Source organism: Barbus barbus (genome assembly GCF_936440315.1).
Source record: "Barbus barbus genome assembly, chromosome: 31".
Lineage (NCBI taxonomy): Eukaryota > Metazoa > Chordata > Actinopteri > Cypriniformes > Cyprinidae > Barbus > Barbus barbus.
Window position 1 is genome coordinate 22,043,532 of NC_136759.1, and position 24,339 is coordinate 22,067,870.

Consider the following 24,339-nt stretch of genomic DNA (forward strand, 5'->3'; position numbering starts at 1 on the left):
TGCACAATGGGGTTTACACACTAGATTAAATATTAATACTTTATCTAAACTAGCCTAGAGCTATTTTGATTTTTGTTACACAAAGGTGAATCTCATACCTGTCAGGAGCATTTTTAAAATCGTACTTCATCCCAAAAAGAAGAACAAATAATATTTTATTTAAAGAATGAAGCCTGTTTCAGGACATTTAGGTTACATTTACATTTATGCATTTAGCAGGTTATTTAGTATTAGTAGCATTTTAATTACAGTTTAGCGCATGTCCATGCCAATTCTCAAATTGCAAAAATAACATATTTTATTTAATATTTTATAATATATAATTATGTACATTGATTAATCATGAATGTAGTATTTATGGTAGCACCTGATTTAAAATACATGTATTGCATTGTATGCTTTAATACATACAAAAATAAATACAGTAAAAATATAATATAATATGTTATATAATATTATATTATATTGGATAATCTGTATTTTAGCAAATAATGCAAATAAAGCAATGATGTGACTATATGGATATAACCCCCAATGCTGAATGATTTGTCCACTTCCTTTGTATAATTGCAAGTTTTCTGGTGTTTGGACAGGTCCAGAAGGTGCTATCTTTGAGCATTCTGTCAGGACTCCATTGGTCAAAGCAGTACTTAACAAAGAGCTAAAGTAAGTAGGCATACTGTATAAATAATTATTAACATTTTCACTTCCGATATTACAGTTTTGTCAGTTAAACTAATTCCAGGCTTGTCTGCTACATAGCTACATTTTTAACTCTGCATTTTATCTGATTTATTTATTTATTTTTCTCAAAAACATTGTTGTTTTATAATGTCAGCCCATTAAAAGTAATGGTGGTACTGATTATATTACCTAAAATAACTTTTATAGATGTTTCCAGCAGGGAATTAGCCAGCTGTGACCCGAGTTACCAAGGCTGGTTCTCAACAAAGGCTTAATTTTTTCTGCTTTAAAAATGTATTTCAGTAAATATAATGCCTACAGTCATGCAGATTCCTTTCAGTTTCTAAGAATCAAACTCTTGAATTTGAGAGTATCTTGTGGCCATCTTGTGTCCAAACGATGCACTGCAATGTGCTATCTAAGCCTTCCCTATCTTTTAAGACTAGAGTCTCCAACACGCTCTCTCAGCATGGATGCCCCAAAAGGCGTTCACGTCAAAGCCATGGCTGGAAATGTTGATGTGACGGCACACTTTGATATTCAGCTACACTCAACTGCAGGACTGGTAAGCAATCCTGAAAGCTTTAGATTTCTCAGATTTTTCATGAGCATTTGATTAAGTATGGAGCTAAAATCAACCCATGAGCTGGCATAACTCATATCTTTGGAAGAATGTAATGACTCTTGATTGTAGAAATTGAAGTTTTAATTATTTGAGCACAGTCCAAGACATAGATATACATAATATATGTATATCTCTGAAACTCTAGTTAAAACAAAGATTCCTGGGGTCTCATTTATAAAGCGTGCGCACTCTCAGATTTGATCCATGCCAACGCTCATATTTGTAAAAACGTTTTTTGATGTGGAAAAAAAGTATTTCAAGGTGTCCTTGTTACAAGTTACATTAACTTACTATTATAATTACAATAAATGATGCATAATTACATGCAACTAACCCTGAGCCAAATCCCAACCATATAGTAAGTACAGTGGCATGCGAAAGTTAAGGAACCCCCTGCAGGATCTGTGAAAATGTGAAGAATTTGAACAAAATAAGAGAGATCATACAAAATGCATGCTATTTTTTTATTTAGTACTGTCCTGAGTAAGATATTTTACATATAAGATGTTTACATATAGTCCACAAGACAAAAAATAGCTGAAATTATTAAAATAACCCCCTTCAAAAGTTTGGGAACCCTTGGTTCTTAATACTGTGTGTGGTTACCTGGATGATCTACAACTGTTTTTTGTTTTGTTTTGTGATGGTTGTCCCATGTTTGTTCTGAACAGTTAAACTGAGCACTGTTCTTCAGAAAAATCCTCCATGTCCTGCAGATTCTTCAGTTTTTGCATGTTTGAACCCTTTCCAGCAGTGACTGTATGCTTTTGAGATCCATCTTTTCACACTGAGGACAATTGAGACTCAAACACAACTATTAAAAAAGGTTCAAACATTCACTGATGCTCCAGAAGGAAACACAATGCATTAAGAGCAAGGGGGGTGAAAACTTTTTTGAATTTGAAGATCAAGGTAAATTGTACTTAATTTGTCTTCTGGGAATCATGCAAGCATCTTCTGTTGTTTCCGAAGGGCAGTAATAAATGGAAAATATATATATATTTCAACAAAATAAGAAAAAATTTGCACATCTTCACCCTGTTCAAAAGTTTTCACCCCCCGGCTCTTAATGTATTGTGTTTTCTTCTGGAGCACCAGTGAATGTTTGAACCTTTTTTAATAGTTGTGTTTGAGTCCCTCAATTGTCCTCAGTGTGAAAAGATGGATCTCAAAAGCATGCAGTCACTGCTGGAATGGGTTCAAACATGCAAAAACTGAAGAATCTGCAGGACATGGAGGATTTTTCTGAAGAGCAGTGCTCAGTTGAACTGTTCAGAACAAACAAGGGACTCAAACACAACCATCAAAAAACAGTTGTAGATCATCCAGGTAATCCCACACACTATTAAGAACCAAGGGTTCCCAAACTTTTGTATGGGGTTATTTTAATAATTTCAGCTATTTTTTTTTGTCTTGTGGACTATTTGTAAACATATTTTTTGTAAAATATCTTACTCGGGACAATAAAAAATAACATGCATTTTGTATGATCTCTTTTATTTTGTTAAAATTATTCACATTTTCTGCAAGGGGTTCCCAAACTTTCGCATGCCACTGTACTTACTATATGGTTTGGGTTTGGCTCAGGGTTAGGTTATAATTTGTTATAATTATAGTAGTAAGTTCATGAAACGTGTAACAAGAACACCTTAAAATAAGGTGTGGCCTAACCTTTCATTAAATACCTCATTATTAAGGTTTTATTGTATGTTTCAGTTGATTTTAGATGCTGAAAGTGTTCGTCTGCCGACGTTACCTGTGGGAGAAGCCAGAACGTCAGGTGACTCTCAGGGAATGTACAACACATATGAAGTGTGTGTTTGTCCCAGCGGTAAGCTCTTCATCTCCAGAGCTGGCGTCTCTTCGACCTGCAGCGAGCGCCAGGATTGCTGAATGACCATAACGCCCACACTAGAAACAAATCATGTTGTTCCATTGTCTTGGGCAAGGTTATAAAACCCCATCATAATATGTATTAACATGTTAATGAAGATCAGAGGGTGATAGGGGTGATCATGATAGGGAAGATTAAATATACAGTATATACAACACACTCCCATGGTAATTTGTAACCATTTGTTTTGGTGAATTGGTGGTTATAAATTCGTACAATCTCATTCATATGTTTCCATACAATCTGCCTACTCCCCACTGACGTTTAGGTTTGAAGGACAACCTTTATGGTTATTATTATTATTTGAAATATGTCTATGTATGAAGCACATCGTATGAATTCATACAAAATCGCCTTGTAAAATTGTTACATTTTCTAATGAGATTGGGTTGTACTTTATACTATATGGAACAAAATTATTGTATGTTTTCTTTTTTTGTGTATGAAAATTGTTCAAAATTAGGCTGGGCAATGAAGGGGCTGGTAAACAGCTGACATCCTATGCAATATCATTTTGAGGTGCAATAAATAACCAAATTCCGTGTGTTGCATATCAGCTAGTTATTGGTTAAAGACGCACTCATTAATAGAGAAATTATTATACGCATGTGCTTCTCTGCGGGTTATGATATATACTTCTGAGATCAGTTTAATTTCAACTTTTTTTAAGTCATGTATGATAATGAATTTCAGTCTGAAAAACCGCACTACCCACAATCCTCAAGCAGTGACTTTGAATTCTTCCATTAAGCATTGTAATATAATCGAATACAAATGTCTCTCATTTTTGTCAAATGGCAAAATCTGTGTGTTAGTGCCAAAACAGCTGGGATATTGAGAGTAACCACATTCTGTTCTGTATGTAAAAAAATCAACATAATTGATCTAGTGAAAAAAAAAAAAAAACTACTGTAAAATATAAAGTGCTCTTGAATTTTGAACTTTATACACAATGGTTTGATATACAATTAGGCCATTTATTTCAGAATAAGTATCAAAATGCTAATTTTCCTATGGCCGCTTGAAACTTTGGGATTTGTGTGTGTTTTTCTCTCTCTGTTTTGCATATGTTCTGTTTGAAAATGCTGAGTGATTATGTTTGTATATACATTGGTTGGTGATCTTCACATTCATATATAAGTTGTGTATTATATTTTGGGTGATGTATATTTTTTCAATGGAAAAACTCATATTTTGAGGTTTACAAATGTAAATAATTACAATAACTGACCTTTGAATTATATTATAGTTTAACTATAAACCATGTATGAACACAGAATGTGGAAAAACCAATTTACATGTGTTTCAGTGGCATGAGTTGACATGATCATTTCATTCAAAAAATCATTAAATTAAACATTACATTTTGGCCACAATAAAATGTATATTTTGTACCATTATTACCTGATACTACATGACTGAACAGTAGATTCAGAAGATATTTTTAAGAATAAAAATAAGACCCACTGTCAATGGGTCTCAAATTTACAGAGCTGTAATATGACATTATACGATTGAAACAAATGACAAAATATATTTGTCCAAACAATACAGTAGACCAGTGTTTAATTTCAGTCTCTCACAGTTAAACAAAGGAAATGGATGAAAAACATCATTGACATTGAGCACCATATGAGCATCTATGTTCCTCTTATACACATTTCCGAGAACTTCATGCAAAAAATTTCTCAGCAGTAGAGGACAAGAGGTTCCCATTGTGAATAATAGAAAATGCATATTTACTCAGTGCGTTTCTGAGGAACTATGCATGTTGTATGATATGTACACAGCAATTAACTGACAGGTGAAATTTTAAGAGAAAATGTCACGTTATATTTTTAAATGGTACATTTTTTAAATAGTAATACGTGCTAAAACTACATCCAGTGTCCTTGTATGGGAAATAAAAAGTGCTCTGTTGTGCCCCTAGCCAACAATGTACACATATATAGTTCAGCTGCAATAAAGTTGATTGTGAAATATGGAATAAATTTCATTCTTGCATACTGTAATCTTGCAACAAGACAGATACAGTAATTGCACTGGTAAACCCTTGTGAACCTGCTGTCATATTACATCTTCAGGATGTAATTTATAGTCTTTCAAATATTTTAATTTTCACTGTTTAATGTTCAGGTTATGCACAGTATTACATATACAATGAAAGGAGCATGTCAATTACCATATGGATTTTCCAGCTGATAAAATGGAGTATGCACATTATAACCTGCCATTTTTATTTTAGAATGAGCTACTGGCACATGACTGATATAGATCCCATAAGAAACCATGAGCTGATTTGCCTGCCATTGCTGGATTGCACATGATTCATTGATTCAAATTCCAGCAATCACTCAAGTGCTATTTACATAAAAGTGCAGTGCAACTCATGCTATTAAATCACAATACCGTCAACTTAATGACTATGGCAGGAAAAATCCATTTCTAAAAAAGATAAAAAAGCAGCATCGGTATTCATTATGTACAAAGGAACAACAATAATCAAATGTATTTAAAATAATAAAAGGTATTGCTATGTTTTTGAACAATATGTACACTGCTGCATGTTAAATAGCAAACACTTTTTCTTTAAACTCAGGCTACCTTTCAGAAAAATGGAGCAGGTATGTACGCAATAATAAGCACGTGTCACAGCATCAGAGATAGCACTGTTAAAATAAAATATCAGCTAAATAGATCATTTTACCTTTAACAAGCCTTTTAAAATATTTACTGGTCTATATTGCACAACCACAACTTTGTTAATTTAATTGTTAGGGTTTTGCATTTTCTAATGCGGACATTCAGATTTTTTGCTGGACAAATGTCTCAAGTTTGATGATTATCCGAGCTGTACATTCCATTACTCTCATTGCTACTTCCGAAGTATATCTGTCGTTAGGAATCTGGGGGAAGGGTAAAAGGTCAGGGTAGCGAGTTCTCAGGCTGTCCACACCATAACCCTCGAGGATGTGTACATCCTTGGCCAACCCCGTAAGCTGGGTGCTGTACTCCTCTACCTTTTGCGCAAGTGCTGTGGGCTTCACATCTTTGTCTGATTTTCCTCTCACTGCATAATCTGCAGCGATTAATGCAAGTTTTGTTGCCAGGTAGCATTTGAAACATACCCATTCATTGGCATTTTTATGAAGGTCATTTCTTGCAGCGGAAAAATTGGCTCTTGCTTGCCTTAGCCACCGCCGTGCCTCCACAGGGTTCCCAACGGACTTAAACGACGGTGGTACAAAGAAGCGATTTGAATGCGATGAACCTGCATAGCTAGTAAATTGTTCTCGGAACTGCTGCTTTTCCGATTTATGGCTTGTTGCTTCTTGGTTCCATGATGTGTAAAATCGCTGAAATGAGAATTTCTCTGACTGGAATCGAGTGGAAGATGCAGAGAAAGGTCTCCTTGATCCTCTATCAGTGGTCTGCTCTGCCTGTGTTTGTTTCTCCATCCTGTTAATTTCATTTTGTAGGTGCTTAAAGACTTCGGTAGCAATATCAAGATTCTCTGCATTTTTGTCAGGGTGCCACTTCAAGTATAAGCGGCGTATAATTTTCTTGCGTTCGGTTTCAGAAAGCTTCCAAGCTTGTTCTATGACTGAGGTAACTTCTTTTAGAATTTCTGGTAATGCATTGAGTTTTATCTTTTTGGGGGATGCCTCTGTTGGAAGAGCCCTGTGATTTTCCTTTCCAGGAAATAGTGGAGGGACCATTCTGGCAGAAGGAGAACGACCCTCTGAGGGGCTTGTTGGAGTTGGTGTGCTATCTCGATTATGGGTGCTATCATCCTGTCTGGAAAATTTATACAGATCAAGAGAACTCACGATTTTGTACTCACTGTACCCAATGTCAATTTGAAAGCACTTGCCGAGGACACTTGGACTTTCGTCTTCCTCTCGTTCTACTTCTTGAACGATGATAGCGTATGTGTAAGTTGGCTGGTAAGTGCCTAAAATATCACCTCCCTCTGAATCTACCAGGTAACCGACATATTCTCCAGGGTAAAAGACATTCATGGGATCCATGAGCAGTAAATGATGAATCTCTGCAGGAATGGGTGTACCAGGAAGTGGAAGCTCTAGCTTTGAGGGCTCAGTTGTGTCATACTTGACACCAAGGTTGTCTAGCTTCTCAGTTATTCTGTAGATGTCATTGCAACCCAGCATAGCAATAAGATAGGAGGTGTCAGAAATCAGGTTGTCTGTCGCTGACTTAAGGGTCATTGCCAAAGCAAGAAGAAAATTGATGTCTTTGCTGTCAGAGTGCTGAATGTAGAGATGGATAACAGCAGTTCCATACCTTTTAAGAAAGGCCAGAGTTTCACTACGGCTGTGGGGAATTGGACTGCAGCCTTTCACTCGCAATGTTGTCTGTAGTTTCTCAAAGCAAGATACCTTTAAGCCCTCACACAGTGCTTTGCATAACCGTATCGCTTTCTCCTCATTCACCATGTATGCATTCTCATTCTCGTGTTTCATGATCCGAATTAATCCAGTGATAAACTGCTCTGATGACAGGAGCAACTGAAGCCGTCCCTGCAGGGAGCAAAAGGCACCAAATTGGCACATTTTTGGAGAGTCTTCATCTAGTTGTTCCTCCAAGATACTGCTCAGAAGTCTGGGCCTCAGTTTCTGGGGGAGCAACATGATCAGCTTTGTGTGAAAGGCATGGTCTTTGCCTAGGTAACACTGGCTCATGTCAACTAGCATCTGAACACCTACATTACCCTGAATTCGGCTCTTGTAGTGTGGTGCATCGTCAAAGACCAAAGTGTTTGATTTGGCCAATCGTCCATCATGACTTGGAAGGTAAAATGTCAAATCTCTGAGATTCTCAAGGTCTTTACGGACCTGTACTGGGTCATTCTGGAGATTTTTGAACAGCCCAGAGACAGTTCTTTTCACTGTTCTCATTTCATTTGGGTCAAGCTGCTTGCCCTCTGAAATTCTGTAAATTCGACACAAAACTTCAACATATTGTTTTGTTGAAACAATGTCCTCAGTTCCCAACAGTTTGAACAGTTGGTGAAATGTACCCAGCTCAAGGGGAAGTTTGTACAAGTAGGGTTTGAAGTCAGATTCATTTTCCAAATTAATGACAACCTCCTCTGGTTTAAGGAGTTTCCAACCCTCTTCAACCATGACGAAGGCTACTCCTCGTAACTGACAGCGGAATTCATGTTTTTCTGCATTCAGAAATTCATAAATGCTCCTCAAGACCTTGTTTCGTGTTTTCACTGTGTCATCATCCAAGTTAGTAATGCTACATATGTTTTTACAATTGCTAATTACTTTTTCCAATGGTGGGTCCACATTGACGTTTAACAGGCTCAAAATAAGATCAAGCTGCTCTTGGCTGGCAAGTGTGTTTCCTTCCTGGTCTTTTATGCTTGTTGGGGTGGCTCTCTCTGGTAGAATAGGACAAGATGTCCACAACAACTGCATGATATCAGTTTGTTTGAACTTTGGATTTACTTGAGACCCATTGAAGCGAATTAGAGGGATGGTGCCATTCATTTCTTGGTACTGAGTGTGGAGGCGAACAAGCTCGGCTGGTGCACGCTCTGGGCATAAGAATGGTATCATAGAGAGTTCTTTGAGGAATGCCCCATCAAAAAGATCCGTTCTCTCATTGAAAATGTGATTTAGGAGAATATCAACAACTGTCTGAACTTTTTCCTTGGACCAGTTTTCTGTATGAGCTTTGATGCTGATCTCTTTTGCAAACTGTAGAACTTGCTGTTGTGTTACAACATATTTTAACCCAATGTTGCGTAGGAATGTTATCCATGAGGGTAAATAGGATGTCCCACTTTTTGGCTTTGAGACCTGATCAATTTTTTTGAAGAAATCATTGGGAATGAAGGCTTTTTGTGGAAGCATTACTTCAAACACTTTAACTGTTTGATCGAAGAAGGCTTTGGCAGGTTTTAGTCTATTGGTGGAGTCATAAATGAAAGACAGACATTCTAGTTTTTCAAAGAGCTGATCCTTGGTGGTGTTTGGCTCCTCCATTGCCAATAATTTCTCCTTCAGATAGATGACATGTTGGATTTTGGCATCATGTGATAAAATGTCAAATTTTGGAATTAAATGATTCAGGTAGACCTCAAGATCATCAATTGGTGTGACCCCAAGAAAGCTGTAGAGTTCTTTCAGCTGTGGACTGTCAGCGAGAAAGGCTGAGGATGTATTGTGTGCCCACTTTTCAATGTCGGCAGAAGGAATGCTTTTTGTTAGAACATAGCATGCTCCGAAGTTTGCAATGCAGATGTACCGACCACTGACAGCTTTGTAACATGGCAACAGTTTAAGACATTGTACATCATCCTGGGTCAGATTAGTCAAATTGCAGTTGAAGTACAACAACAGTGCTTCAAAGTCTTTGTCCATCAAACTTGCTGTTTTGAAAGCTGACATCTGGATCATGTACTCAAGTGCCCGAAGTATGCTGGAAGGATTGTCTATATTTGCTGTGTGCTGAGCCAATAGAGGCAAGATGAGACTCTCTTTGGCACATATTTTATTCACAGCCAATTGAAAGCATCCTCCCTTCATCAGGGTGTGAAAGACTTTGTCATTTTGTCCATTTGGAAAGATTGCTGCAAAGATCAAGCTCAGGGGTAACAAAACGTCATACTCTGGCACAACCAATTTGTTTCCTGACACCATAAATTTGATTCCTGGAAGAAGTGCCCAATCTTTCAATATATCCATAATGGTCTCAAATTTAGGCTTGATCTCTGTCTGGTCATCCTTGGTCGCAAGTTGTTCACCGATAAAATGCCATGCACTCTTAAGCCAAGATTCAGTAGGAAAGTTCTCCTTCCATTTTACTGAGTTTCTTGTTCTGCACTCTCTGGAAAGTACAAATCCCAGGAGATCTCCAAAACTGCTTATGTCAAAGATCTTTGCCACACCTGCTTTTAGAAGGATGTTACTGTACCTTATGTATAGCGTGTGCATGAAAAGCTCTTTCCTTGATGGAATAAGCTCATGATGAGTTGTCAGAAACTTTGGATGTCTGGCATCAAACACTTGCAGAATGTTGTCCATTGTCAACAGAAGTGGCAGTCCCTCTATGTTAATATCATTTTCTTCCACATCTTTGAAGCAGTAGTCGATAAGTAGTTTCAGACCATGGAAGAGCTTGAAATTGGACTGCTGCAGTCGACATGGTAGCTTTCCAACTTGGCAGGATGCGTCTGGAGATGAAAATGTCAGAAGAAAGTTGCGAACATCGTCAGGAGTCACATTGTTGACTGGAATCCCAGCATCTTCCAGGCAGAAATACAGACTGGAGGTCTCATCACAGCTGTAGATTAGGTTGAAGCCAACATCTAAGAGCATGGACTTCATTCTAAAAACATTTTCTGCCACAGATTTTCTTGTGGTAATGTTGTACTCTGTGTTTTTAAGATGCTGCAACTCATCCTGAAGTAAGTTGTCAAAGAAAGCCCGGCCTTTGGTTGAGGTGGACGTGTTCACCCAGGAGATGTATACTGCCGAGTGTATATCACTGTTATCAATGTGGGGTGCTCTAACAACAGGGAGTAGTCTTTTCAAATCTTCATGAATGGAAAGGTAGATTGCCTTTACCAAACAATACCAATCTGGTTGAATGTCCAGTCGGTTTACAGGAAAGATAGACAAAAATTTTCTCAAAATATCCCTGACAACATGGATTGGAGTTCCTTGAAATATTGTCATGGTGGGGTCAGGGCCTGGAAAAAGCCGACGTTTCAGTTGAATTAGCAGTTCTACACATGCAGGAGCGATTAGCATTTTCATTAGATTGTTGTTCCAGTCACTCCTGACACCAACTCCATTGTCATCCCTCCACAAATTTCTTCTGGCAGAGTCTAAAGCAAAATGGCCATTCACATGGAAAGGCAGGCCAGTCTCCAGAGAAAGAGGGAGAAAACAGAAGGCTCTGTGTGGTTTTTTGTAGTTGTGGCTGGTGCATGCAGCAACACCACCACGTGGAAAGAGTGTTATGTCCTCATTTTTGTGAGCTGAAATGACACTCTTAGAGACCTTCTCCATTTCAGAAAATCCTGATCTGTTACATATCAACCAGGTAGTAGAATTACCATCTGTGTCTTCTAAGTCCATTGTGTAGGTAATCTGTTGCACTGGAATTTGAGCCAGCTGTTTTTTCTTGGAGACACTGTCCAGAACTGAGGCGTGAAACTGCTTCCGTTTGAGTCGATCACCGTCTGTGATTTTTGCTGTCACCGAATATAGAGTTTTTAAATCTCCAGTTCCATTCTCAATTTCACATATAGAAATTTTCTCCATGTGATTCAAAAACATGAGAAGTTCTGCACCATCCATTCGTATTTTATCAAGGAAATTTTGAACCATTCTGTCTGAAGCAGGTGCTGAGTTGATCTCTGAGATTTTGGCCATTTCTGCATTTCGTATGGGAAATCTGAACATTGTGCTGCGTTCCAGCTTGAAGTGATTTCCTAGGTACAAGTTGAGTACATCAGAAAACTGTGATCTGAAGTCTGAATCCAAATCTCTAAACATTCTTCCTGGACTGACAGATGTTGCTCCAGGTGAATAACGGGCATGCGGATCAAAGATGCAGAGAATGTCATTATTTGAGATAAAAGATGGGCAGTCAGTAATGTGATACACGGAGTTGAACCCAATGCCATATTGGCCAGTTTTTCCAGGGTTTGCCTCTTTGGTGCCCCTTCCGAGATTCTGTATCCCCCTAATATCATCCTCTGTAAAAGGCTGATTGTTGTAGACACAGAGTGATGGGCCTTGCATGGGAACCCATTTGTCATCAAAGATTCTGTCAGTTGGGTGGGTCCTGGGATCAAAGACAAAGTATATTTCTGTGGCTTTTGCATCATCTGCATTCTGCAGGAGCTCTTTCAACATCTCCTTTTCTGATGGATAAGCATTGAGGATACTTTTTATTCTGCTGGTGAGCTTCTCCTTCTGCCCAAACTCACTTCCAAGGGTAGTGAAGCAAATGTTGGAGGCATATCTTTCTAAGGCTTTGTGACGTTTTGGGACTGTTCCCAATTTTACTGCCACCTCTCTTGGAATATCACCATGGCAGTATTTAACGGTTGTGTCCCTGACTTTAATCCAAGGACAATCATTATAGCAAAGTGATTTTGAAGGTTGTAGTGTGAAATTGCTGTCAGGAAGAAGTATCTCTCCATAGTTGCTTTGGCAGAATTCTTGATTTTTGTCTCGGATCAAGCTCCATATTCCCTCACTAATTATTCTACGAGACAGCTGAAAGTTTTCTTCAGTAAGAGGTTTTCTTCCACATTCAGTTTTTATCAGCTGTAAAACCGCTGCGAATGTTTCAACAGTGAAGCTAGGTTGAATGCCCACATTTTCAAAAAGTTCACGGCAACTATTCCTGTACTTGTTGGGAAGCTGGTAAAGGAATGGAGCAGCATCAAAGTTTAAGTGAAATGCTACTTTTGTTGGTTCCACGTATGTGTTCTCCACTAGAACTGAAGAGAATGTTTTTAGCTCCTCCATGATTTCCTCTTGCGCAGCATTGGACTGCAGCAGTTCTTCGTGGAGATATTTGTAGCAAGCATTGGTTATGTTCTCTTGATACAGAGTTACACCATCAAAGGATTTTGAGAGCTCTTTCAGTTGGCTGATGACTAATGAAACCGTTGGCTTTTTTATCAATCCAAGAAAGTCTTTCACAGCCAGTGAGATAGGACCACATCCTTTAAAGGAAGGGGAATTTTCATTGAGAATGGGCTTCATTAAACACACAGTGTCCTGATGGTCTGTTGTAAAAAGCTCTTTTGCCGAGAACATGGTAGATTGGGGGAAATTGTTTCCATGCCATGGAAGTGAAAATCCAGCTGGTTTTGTCAAGAATGGAAGGAATTTGATATTTTGTAATTTGGCAAGATACTGATTTGCTGCTGGATCTCTCATTTTCAGTTTTTCATCAGTGAGACTGAGGATTATACTGCTCCTGTGGCATGCAAGTGTGTGGTCATTTTCATTTAGAGCCAATACAGACTCAGCCCGTTCAATCAAGTCTTCCCATGATAGGTCATCCTTGACCATACCCAGCTGCACTAACTTCACCAAGCAAACTGGATTGACATAGTCTCTCAAACTTCCTTCAGGGAACCTTCCATCTTCACTGTTGTACAGTTTGGCTACTCTGCCCTCAGGATGTATGAGTCGAGATGGCAACACAAGCTTCTGTGATGGTCCTGAACATGGAATACATGGGGTTTCCCTTAGTATGGATGCAAAATCCTCAAGTTTTTCATTGAGTACATAATACATCAGAGGGTCACGTAGATCCTTATCAATGTCTTGGATATGGGGGAAGAACACATCTGAGAAAAACTGTGTCTCTGTCAGGGTGTTCTCCATCAGTTTTCCTTTACAGCCAGCATCATCGAAGCCTTCCTTGACCCAGTCTGGCAGCTCAACAGCACAAAGATCTTGGGAACCACACTTTCTGAGGTATTTCAAGAATATCTTGAAGGCAGCAGACCCAATGTCTGGTCTGCAAAGCAACAAGTCATCCAAAAAACGGACATCCTTGATTGACACCCAGGATTTTCCATCGGAAAACACTTTTGCACGATCATCATCAACACCTTTAGCTATTTCTTGATAAACCCCTTGACAAATCAGACTGAAATCATCATGGACAACTCCAGGGTCAGGCCAGGCTGCATAATAGCTGTAGTCCAATAATTCCCCACTTTCTGCCATTGACCTCAGCATGTTAAGTGCAGCCAAGTATGCTTGGACAATCACATGTCTCATAAAAATGGAGTTCCATTGTCCTTTTGTGTCTGTCTTCCATATCTCTTTGCGATTTGATGTTACAGCAAAGCAACCATTTATGTGCACAGGTAAGCCAGTTTTGATTCGAAGGGGTAAGTAGCAGAAAACTTCTCCAATTGGTGTGGCACTTGTCTTTACAGTCCATTTTCTATTGTCTTCTTCAGAGAGCAGCACAGCTACGCCTCCGCATGGTACCAGACCGAGGCGTTTTCCACTATCACTCAAGGAGAACTTCAGAGCTTCTGTCACATCCATGCATGAGCAGATAAGCCAGTTTGTATTTTCCACTCCCTTCTGTGGCATGTCATCTGTAAGTCTTTTAGTTTGTGTGCCTTTAGCGGCCATCTCAAAGTAGGACGATGGGTCTTCTTCAGAACTTCTGAACAGTGGGGAGTGAAGATCAACAATGCGTCTGAAGACATTGTGGAACTCCTCCACTACAATTCTGATGATGCAACCAGATTTAGGGACCTCAGCTGGCACTCTGTTGGTGGCTGCGACTTTTTTCATGACTTTGGCAGCAGATTTCAGAATACTTAAGGGACCATAAGCTGCTTTGGAGGACCACACACTCTTATTTATTGTGACCACATCCTGTGCAGCAGCAGGGTTTGGCTCCTCACCTTTCAAATACTTCAAGACCATTGTTCCAACATGTTGTGTGAAGAGAATAAGCCGGTGACCACAGATGCTAAATTCATCCACAAGAGAGTAGATATCAGTGGTATTGTAGTAAATACTGCTGATTTCACTTGCAGATGCCTCTTGCTCAGTTCTAAAAGGAAGTCTGAAGAGGGTCCCGTCATACTTGTAAGGGGACTCCAGTGCCAGAGGAAGCTGACAGTTAAATACATTGATGAAAGGTTTGAACTGATTGGGAAACTTCCTTAGCCGTTTCTGCTGTTTGCTCCAGTTAATTTTGATGCCTGGATTTGACTTGTCTCGAATGTGTTTGCCAATGTGATTGATGTTGGGATCAAACATGATCATGAATTCTCTACTCATGATAATGGGTATGTCAGTCACATGATAAACAGAGTTGAACCCTAGACCAAATTTGCCCACTTTGTCAGCTTCACATCTTTTCATGGATCCACCCAGCCTGGTTATATTAAGGAAGTCTGTATCAGAGAAAACAGAATTATTGAAGGACCACAAAGCTGGGCCATGACAAATAATCATGCCAGGGTCAAGCAAATTCTCTCTGATTTCAAGATTCTTTCGCATGTCAATCAGAAAACTACACTCAGTAGCATTTGCGTCGTCAGCATTCTGCAAAAGCTCTTTGAAGATATCCGCAACTGAAGGATACTCCTCTAGAATGTTCTTTATTCTCACAGTCAGAGGCTCCCTTTGGCCTGACTGTTCGAACCCAAGGTTTTCTGGGTTTATCAATCTTGTGCTCAAACATGGAACTCTCAACCATTCAGCAGTTTTCATTGGAATGTCATCATGGACAAGGATGATGGGCTCTGAAACATCATCTAGTAAGTCATTCAGATCCTCTACTTTGATGTCACAGTAAGTGCATTCGTGGATAGGTTTCATAACCAGTTTGCTTGGATCTTTGTGGTAAAGAATGGGGACGTGCATGGTAGCATCTATTGATATTTGACTGCTGTATAGCCACCGTAAAATATTTATTAGGAGTAGGACATTGCGTTTGCTTTCTTCTTTTGTCATCTCCTGCTCACTCCTTTGCCTGATTGTTTCAACAACTTCAAACACATGACTGGGAACAACTTCTTCAATAGAGCCACAGAATTTAAAAAGCTTGTTGAATTTTGCAATGGTCTTTGGTAATGAGTACAAGTAAGGCTGGAGGTCCAAATCTTGTATGGGTTTTAAAACTGTGCGTCCAGGGGAAGCAAAGGTTTTCCCCGTCCAAACCCAATCAAAGGGCAGAGACTTCACGCCTTCCCTTGCATCCTCCAAATGAGCTTGCATGAACTCATATATCTCAAACAAGATCTGCTGAAACTGATACCAGTCCTCTGTGGTAAATGCTTGGGATCTGTGCCAGTCATTTACTGCTTTCAAATGCTGGAGCACTTGATCAACCTGAGGCTCTAATGACAATTTCAGGGCTTTTTTCATGCCAGCAGAGGTACGTTCCACCAGGGCAACCGAAGAGCCAACAAGCACAGCATGAGAAATATCACACATTTCAGAAAGAGAGGAAATATTGCAGGAATCACCTCTCCAAGCAAGTGACTTTGGGTAATTCAACGGTCTGTCTTTGCAAACGGGTACCCATTTTAATTTTTGCAGGTTTGTCTGAACCTCAGAGGACTTCACCAACTTTGTCTGTTTGTTAAGGATAGTAAGAAGTGTTTTTGCCTTCATTAAAATGGGATTCCAATCTGGTTTGCTATTCCCTTGCAACTCCTCAATTTTTCTTGCAACCTGGAGCACATCCTTTTCACTGAGTTGAACCTCATTTTTCAGCCCCAGTTGTCTCAGTGAATGAAGGATATCAGGGGATGATGTATAGTCATCTGGGGGAAACCTTGTCTTTTCTTCCATGAAGAAAAGGTTCTGCAAAATCTCTAACTCTGGATCAAAAAAGTCTGTTGGTAAATGAGGCTTTTCTGAAGAGGTATAAATAAACTTCAGTGAAGAAAGCCAACCAATTACTGCCTTGTTTTCATTCTTCAGAAAAGACAAATGATTAAGAGCCCAGAGCATGATTTTTGTGACTTCTTCTTTGGTGTAGAATCCTTTCTCAATGTCCTGAATTATCACATTTAGACATTCAGTGCTTTTCACCTGTTCAATGTTCAACAGCTTTATTAAACGGATGGTTGCCTCATCACTGCAGTCAACTACATTTATGGACAATTTCACATCTAATGGATGCTTGGCAGTATGATGTAATACTCTGGTGCCTTTCAATAATGTAAAAAGTGAAGGGTCTGTCTTTGACTTCTGTCCAACTTTGTCAAAGATGGGAAGCTCTTGAATTATGCGTTTTTCTTTTTCTGTAACATCAGTAAGACCAGCTAAAAAGCTTCTGAGGGTAACCTTCTGTTTGACAGAGAAAGAGGAAACTTGGCTTGCTAATCTCTGGGATGAAGATCTGTCCATAATTTGCAGTAGGGTGCTTGCTGATGACTGGTGAATGTAATTTTTCAGGAGTGGATGGTGCAAGCAGGGATCAAGTTGCTTCAAGATAACACAGCCAAGTTTCTTCATAACTTCAAGCAAGTCATCTGACGGAGGACCCTCTTCTTCTTTTACAAGAACGATGGGTGATGGAGTTTTTAGGCGTAGTAGCTCTAGAGAATCTAGGGTGTCAGTCAGTGGCACATTTGGAATCAAAGGCAAATCTTCAAAGACACTAAGATCATCTGGAAAGTTAATGTAAAGATGCTTCCAAATCATTCTGAGCCAAGATACTGAGGGATGCTGCTTCTCTTGATCACCAGGGTACCACTGAACTGCAAAATCTCTAGAAGGCCATGCTGTGGTAAGGACTTCTTTAATTAGGCGTGCCGATCTCTCTGGGGTTAGCACTTGAACCTGAGTGCAAGGCCTCCCTGAAAGCACAAACAAACACAAAACATGATGTACCAAAAATCACATAAATAGTCACATAAATAGACTAACTCAGTCTGCTTAAATGTGGCTGTTTGTCTACTGTTGTTCAATGAAAATTTATGCAGAAATGCAGATAAATCCAGAGGTTCACATATTTTTTTTAAGACACAAATAGCTTGAAACACTAAAAATACACATTCATGGGTAAAGACCACAGATGATGAGAAAATTAAGAATAATAATTTTTAGCATTTGAAAACATTTACAATCAATCAATGCACAAAACAGAGAAACCTGTTAAAATGGCTCACATGCCAGAAATATTTGAAAATATTCTAATTAGAAGTCTCATTCATTCCCATTTTCAGCTGTTCAGGTTGCCCAAATATGCATAGAATATATGGAAAAATGGCTTCAAGTAATGGAAAATTCTTGCTGTTCACATGCATGTTCATATGTGTGTCTTGTATCACATTATTTCTTGCAATGAACATGTATCAGTTTACTGCTTGTTTACCACTTGACTGATTAAAATGGTGCACTTAAGTTTTATTTCTTAACAAATTCCAAATCAAACTGCTTATACACAAGGAATTGGTCTATAACTTTCCAAGGTTTTGAAGTTATGGATAGTGAAAAATCAACATCTTAAAATCTTTATTACAAGCATTTCACATTATTAAATGCATTAGTATGTTTTGTTTTGATACAGTATATGGTTAATGAGTTAAAATACACACATGTTAGTATATAAGTAGTGTGATCCAGGAGCGCTATAGCGACACCAGCTCTACAGGCATTAGATAACACATTGTGCACTTACCTGAACAACCCCAAAGGTATTGTTGAACTGAAAATTAAATGCAGAAATCAAGAAAAGGTGAAAAAAATCTTTTTAGGTTAATATAAATTTTTTAATAAAAATTATGAAGCAAATAATGAGATATTCCATAGATGCATAAACTGCAATGCATTTTGCTACTAGTCTACTGTAAATAGTTTTTTCATTCTTTTTCGTGTGGGATTTTAAGACTATTTCGCAAGTCGCTGAGCAGTAGAGCCAAACTAATTTCCCTTATTTTAAAAATTTAGCCTGAATTAAATGAACACTGAATTAAATGAACACTGATTCTTATAAAAGCTACTGAAGTTCAAAAGATGTGAATGATTTTCTCCTTGTCTTTTGTTGTTTTATTTACATTAATGACAGACGATACTACAATCTCTCTTCAACAGCAGATCATGGTGACATTTTAATCGTTCACAATATAAAATCATGATATTGCATGCCACTACCTTTAAAATTTATACACAACGTTTGTGTAATAATAATTACTGAAAAAGAGGAAGAAAGCTGCTTCCTATCAACAGTCATTTTAATATCCTTGTCAGCTTTTTGAAAGGAGCTATATAAATAAGACATTATTATTATTATAAAAACATGTCCTATGGCCAATTGTGGCACAAGCAGAACAAAACAAATGTAAGAAAAAGATTAGTAATCCTTTCTTTAAAATATTGTATTTAGTCATTTGGGAATAGTGAAAAGGAAACTGTGTTCTCTGAGTTAAGCTAATATGGATGCTTTATGACAGAGTTTATAGATTCTGCTTATTTTATAAAAGGCACTTCATCTTTTTCGGCATATGCTAAGTTAAGCATGAAAAAGCATAACTCAAAAATCTGACAGCCGTAATAGCAAGCATGAAGCTCAAAAATTTTACTCCCTGCAGCAAACTATGCATGAACAAGGTTAAGTTTCACCACTGAGGAACAGAACTGAGAGCAGATGCTCTATATCCTGAGTGAGAGCATGTGAGTGGCATTATGAGCTGCAGGTGTCTACCTCTGCTTTTGGCTGCTTCTTTCAGGCTGGTCATGACATGTGGGGCAATGCTTTCCAAGACAAATCTTCCTTCCAGTCCTGGATAAAGGGACCTAAAAAAAATATATATATATATATATTTATAACATAAAAATATATATACTTATAACCTAATGTATTCCATTTTCTAAGTTTTGGTCAGGGATAAGCATTATCTAGAAATAAATCATAAATGCATTTCAAGAATGTAAAGTTGTAATGTAAATCTGAATGTGATGAACTAGTATAGTATAGTATATAAAAATTTAAATCTGACAAACAGATCCTGAAGGAAAAAAAAAAATAGTGAAAATTAATTATTGGAGTACGGTTTTGTCTGAGTTACAATTCTAGAAATTCAAATTCTCTATCCTCTGGCATGTGGTCAGATAGCTCAATTCAATTCAAACTCATGAACTGATAGGGAGTCAAATTTTGCTTAAAGCTGTTTTGATTTGATATATTTAGATACATTTATATTTGATATATTTAGATAGCAGTGAATTAAAACTATGAATGACCTTAATACCAAGAACGCAAATACAAATGTATCCCCATACCTTGGATACTCCTCAGAGGTGATGTAGACAGCATCTTTGTCATTCACAGAAGAGGAGAACACAGCAAATGTCTCATCCTGCAAAGGCAGAAGTTCCAGTCCAATGAGGTCATTGTAGCAGGCATCGCTAAGGATAAACTCTAGCAGGAGCAGCTTCTCATTAGAGGACCCTCTATGGCGACATTTCCTCAGAGTCTGGCGCACAAAAGAAGGGTTCACTCTCCTCAGGCTCCCTGGTTTGGTGACAAACATTGTCAGTACTGCATCGATGTAGGCTGGCACCTGAGCCAGTATCATCCCTGAGCTCTGGAGGTATTTGATGACAGTCTCTGTAGTGTCCAAGCAGGAGTCCAAGTCTGAGAATATGCTTTCATCTACTTGAACCCAGCTCCCATTGAACGAGTAGATGACTGGCTGTTGAAGCAAGTCATTGAAAAGGGGCTCAAGAATGGGTTTCCAGCGAGGTCGGATCCTGTTTGGATCAGGCCAGGCTCCATAAATACCTCTTGGGGAAAGGGGGAAATCTTGGTCCTTCTTAGTTTGGATTCTCCTGATGGTCTCCATGATGAGTGTGAAGTAAGCCCTTGGGATGACTGTGACTATGAGAAGCTCGTTCCAAAGAGCCGCTGGGTCCCTCCACTGGTCCACTTCCCGCCATTTGATGCTCCTGCGGTTGTCCGTCAGGCCGAAGAAACCACTGACGTGGACTGGCAATCCTGTCATGCTTTCCTCTCCAAGGGGCAGTGGAAGGAAACAGAAAGCACGTCCTGAGAAACTAAAAGCTGCCCCCTTGTCCTCATCAATAAGCGTAAGGGGCAAGGCAATACCAATGGTTGGGATGTACTTCAGATCATCAGCAAGAGAATCCAGTTCACTGCACATGCCTCGCCCTCCTACTCCATTACACACCAACCAGGTGGTCTTCTGAGTCTCTTTGGCAGTTTCATCCCGCACTTCAATGGAGAGTTGGTAGGTGACACAGGTTACCGAACTGCTAAGCACCCCATTACTGTAGCTATCTATAGCCTGTCCCAGGGTCTTCAGAGAGTTGGGCCGCTCCATCTCATCTTCTTCACTGTCGCTTGCTGTGACCTGGAAAATCATCCGCTCTGTTCCATCCGATTCCCGCACATGCAGAGAGACCTTCTGCACGCTCTTTAGAAAGAGCAACACAGTGTCTGCGTCAACTTTGAATGATTCAAAGAGTTCCAGAACCTTTTCTTTATTATAAATGTTGTTACTTAATTGTGAGGGTTTCATTCGGAGTGGAAAACGAAAGAGTGTTCCTGGAAAGTTGCCATCTTTAATGGTTTTCTCTGAGCTACCGAGCAGGCCAAAGTAAGGGGCAAATTGATCATTAAGCTCGGTAATTTCCTTTATATCGGACTTCAAATTCCAGCACTGCCCAGACTCATGGACTCCAAACAACATCTGATGAGGGTCCAGCATCGCAATTTGATCCCCACTGAATATACTAGGAACATCTACAAAAAGATGAAACATTTTTAGAATAGTAAAACAAGTTTTTCAATTAGTCCATAAAGAATTATATTAGCATTTGCACATAAATGTATGAATTTGGCATACCCATGTATATAAACATATAAGGGTGCACATAATTATGGACACATAACATAAACGGTGACCCAACGTTCCATTAGGTCCTCTATTTTTGTCCACCCTGCTCAACTGTATATTCACAAATAAGAAAAATTATTTCATAAGGTTAAAAAAATTAGGTTGTCATTAAATACCAGTTGAACAGTCCTGCAAAAAGACATGATACACTCCATCTTAAGTGATTTTTTGCTAATTCATTATTATATATGCTAATGCAGCTTTCAGTAACTGATATTACTTTATACACTACATGAACCATTTTTAAAAATTCATGTGTCACACCACAGGACCATTAAAATGATCCCGTCAGAGTTAAAGTGATTATAAATGGTGAAAAACTTTATTAGGCACCTAATACACTGTACAAATTTCTTGTATATTATAATATAAATTCTAACCTAAAATCTTTATGTTAATAAAAGAAAGTATGCTTTATTCATCAACTATCATAACATACTCTTTTCTCACCCGTTATGTGGTAGACAGAGTTAAATCCAATACCAAATCTTCCCACTTTAAGAGGGTCCTCCCTTTTTCTACTCCGTGCAATCTCCTGGATACCATTCCAGTCTTCTGTGGTGAAGACGGCATCATTATAGACATACAACGCTGCTCCTGTAATCAAAAAACAAACAAAAATTCATATTTCAATGTAACAGTGTATTTCAAGATTACTTACCTTTTTTACTATTCATTGTTTTCTGCATACTGCCAGGAATTATATTGAACATGTGAAGAGACAATCAATCAGCATATTTGAATTACCCTGATACTGAGCCATATCATGTGACCACAGTGACTCCACTCCATACTCCGTCTCGTCATACATGAACTTGACCTCAGTGGCCCCAGCATCCTCTGCATTCTGAATCAGCTCCTGCATGACAGGCACATCTTACAGTCCTTGACAAATTCTCATGTTATTTATAAAAAAAAATTAAAAAAAGCCTCAATATGTATTCCCTCAATTACTGGGCACAATATTTTATTGCTTCATATCCATCCTCATTTTTAAACATAGCCAAAGATTTCAGCATTACTGCTGACTCCAACATCTTTTATAAAATTCACGATACAGTCGCTATTTTAACAACAAAAGCATAATTGCTTTATTTAAACTTTATTTATACAAGGTATCTATTGAGATTAAAACCTCATTTTCGAGGGAGACCTGGCCAAGAAGGCATGTCACATGATAAAAACAAAAACGATAAAAACACACACACAATAACCATATAACTGCAATTTTTACATAACATATATTCGTACTTTTAGAATTTGTCCACCCTCTGGATATCTTCCCAAAATATCTTTCAAAAAATCAACCAAAGGTGGCGTTGTTTGACCGAACCTCCCTGCAAAAGAGCAAATACTGAGAAATGCAGCATAAGCAACTTTCACACACAGTAATTCAAAACAATAAAATTACACCACCAAAGCTACGTGGATACATGAACATCACTCCAATATACGTTTGTTAAAGGGATAGTTCACCCCTTAAAAATTGTCATAATAATTTCTTAATCCTTACATGTTTCCAAACCTGAAAAACTGGAATACTGTACTTTTTTTAAAGGGGTCATGACATGGATTTTTAATATGACCCTTGTAGTTTATTTATAATGGTAACATTTTTTGCACAAAAAAAACAAATACAGTATATATGCAAAACTTATTCTGACCTGAAAATATTTTAAAAAATCCCACATCATAAATTATTCAGATTGATTTTGTGAACTGGATCAACAGTTAAAAACACCTGATTCAACACGAATGATTCATTCACAAATTAGACATCACTGCTTCTCTAATGAACCCATCAAGAGGAACTAGAGCACATTTTCAGTGAATAACTGTTTTCACTCTTCTGGGAAATAGCTGTGGGGATCTGCACCAGTGAGGTCAGGCTCTGATGATGGGTGATGGGATCTGGCTCACAGTGAACATTCAATTCATCCTAAAGGTTAGTGGGGTTTAACTGTGAGCTTTGTGCAGATCAGAGAAGATCTTCCACATAAACAATTTCTTTATAGACCTAGCTTTTTGAACAGGTTAGATTTCATTTCTCTGCTAGTAATGAGTGTAGCTGAAGAGGCTAAACTTGCAAACTACAGGTGGGTCTCTACATACTTTCAGCCATACTGTGTTTTTAAATTTATTTTAAATGCTATCCTGCAGATTTTCATGTGAGAGAATGTCAGAAATTGAAGCACCAGTCATACTTGATTAATAAAGTGTCCCTAAACTGTCCCACCTCCTCCTCTCGGGCCTTGTCCATGCAACGTCATGATTATTTCATGGCTCCCGTGTGGCACCAAGCTTCCAATCTCAACTCCATCATGAACCTATACAAGAAGGAAAAACACATTTTCTGTAGTTCAAGGTCACCATTTCACATCATGTCTTCAGAAAATGTAAAACAAATAAACAAAATTAAATTTTGTAGGCTTTAATTTGGTAAAATTTCCAATCGGAAATCAAATTAGTAATTAATTGTAATTACTTGTTACTTGTAATTAGTATAATTACAAGTAACATAATTTAAAAAAAAAAATTAATTTTTTTTAAAGAAAAAAACTGAAAAGTTACTTTCTTGTAAAACATACTTCAACAATCATTGTTTTATTTAGAACTCATCATTATTCTTGGGGCACTTAATGAAGAAAATTCTGGGTAGTTTCTTACCGGTCCAAACCAAAACAGCCCACCATCTCTATGGCAAACTGGTCTGGTTCC

At 38.3% G+C, this 24,339-nt stretch overlaps 2 protein-coding genes across 2 annotated transcripts in view; one reads left to right on the plus strand and one right to left on the minus strand.

Annotated features, from left to right (window-relative positions):
* LOC306851516 (gamma-sarcoglycan-like) overlaps positions 1 to 5,188 on the plus strand; it is a 20,324-nt gene extending 15,136 nt beyond the window's left edge. The window contains exons 6-8 of the mRNA XM_079387802.1: positions 594 to 666; positions 1,126 to 1,249; positions 3,026 to 5,188. Of these exons, the coding sequence (XP_079243928.1) occupies positions 594 to 666; positions 1,126 to 1,249; positions 3,026 to 3,202 (374 nt within the window). The 3' untranslated portion in view covers positions 3,203 to 5,188. The remainder of the gene's footprint in view (positions 1 to 593; positions 667 to 1,125; positions 1,250 to 3,025) is intronic.
* The window catches only part of LOC306851515 (sacsin-like), a 25,625-nt gene continuing 6,034 nt past the window's right edge, over positions 4,749 to 24,339 (minus strand). The window contains exons 3-9 of the mRNA XM_079387801.1: positions 23,858 to 23,948; positions 22,873 to 22,958; positions 22,369 to 22,480; positions 22,072 to 22,218; positions 19,985 to 21,467; positions 19,407 to 19,498; positions 4,749 to 17,559 (exon numbers count right to left, since the gene is read on the minus strand). Coding sequence (XP_079243927.1) covers positions 6,008 to 17,559; positions 19,407 to 19,498; positions 19,985 to 21,467; positions 22,072 to 22,218; positions 22,369 to 22,480; positions 22,873 to 22,958; positions 23,858 to 23,948 — 13,563 coding nt within the window. The 3' untranslated portion in view covers positions 4,749 to 6,007. The remainder of the gene's footprint in view (positions 17,560 to 19,406; positions 19,499 to 19,984; positions 21,468 to 22,071; positions 22,219 to 22,368; positions 22,481 to 22,872; positions 22,959 to 23,857; positions 23,949 to 24,339) is intronic.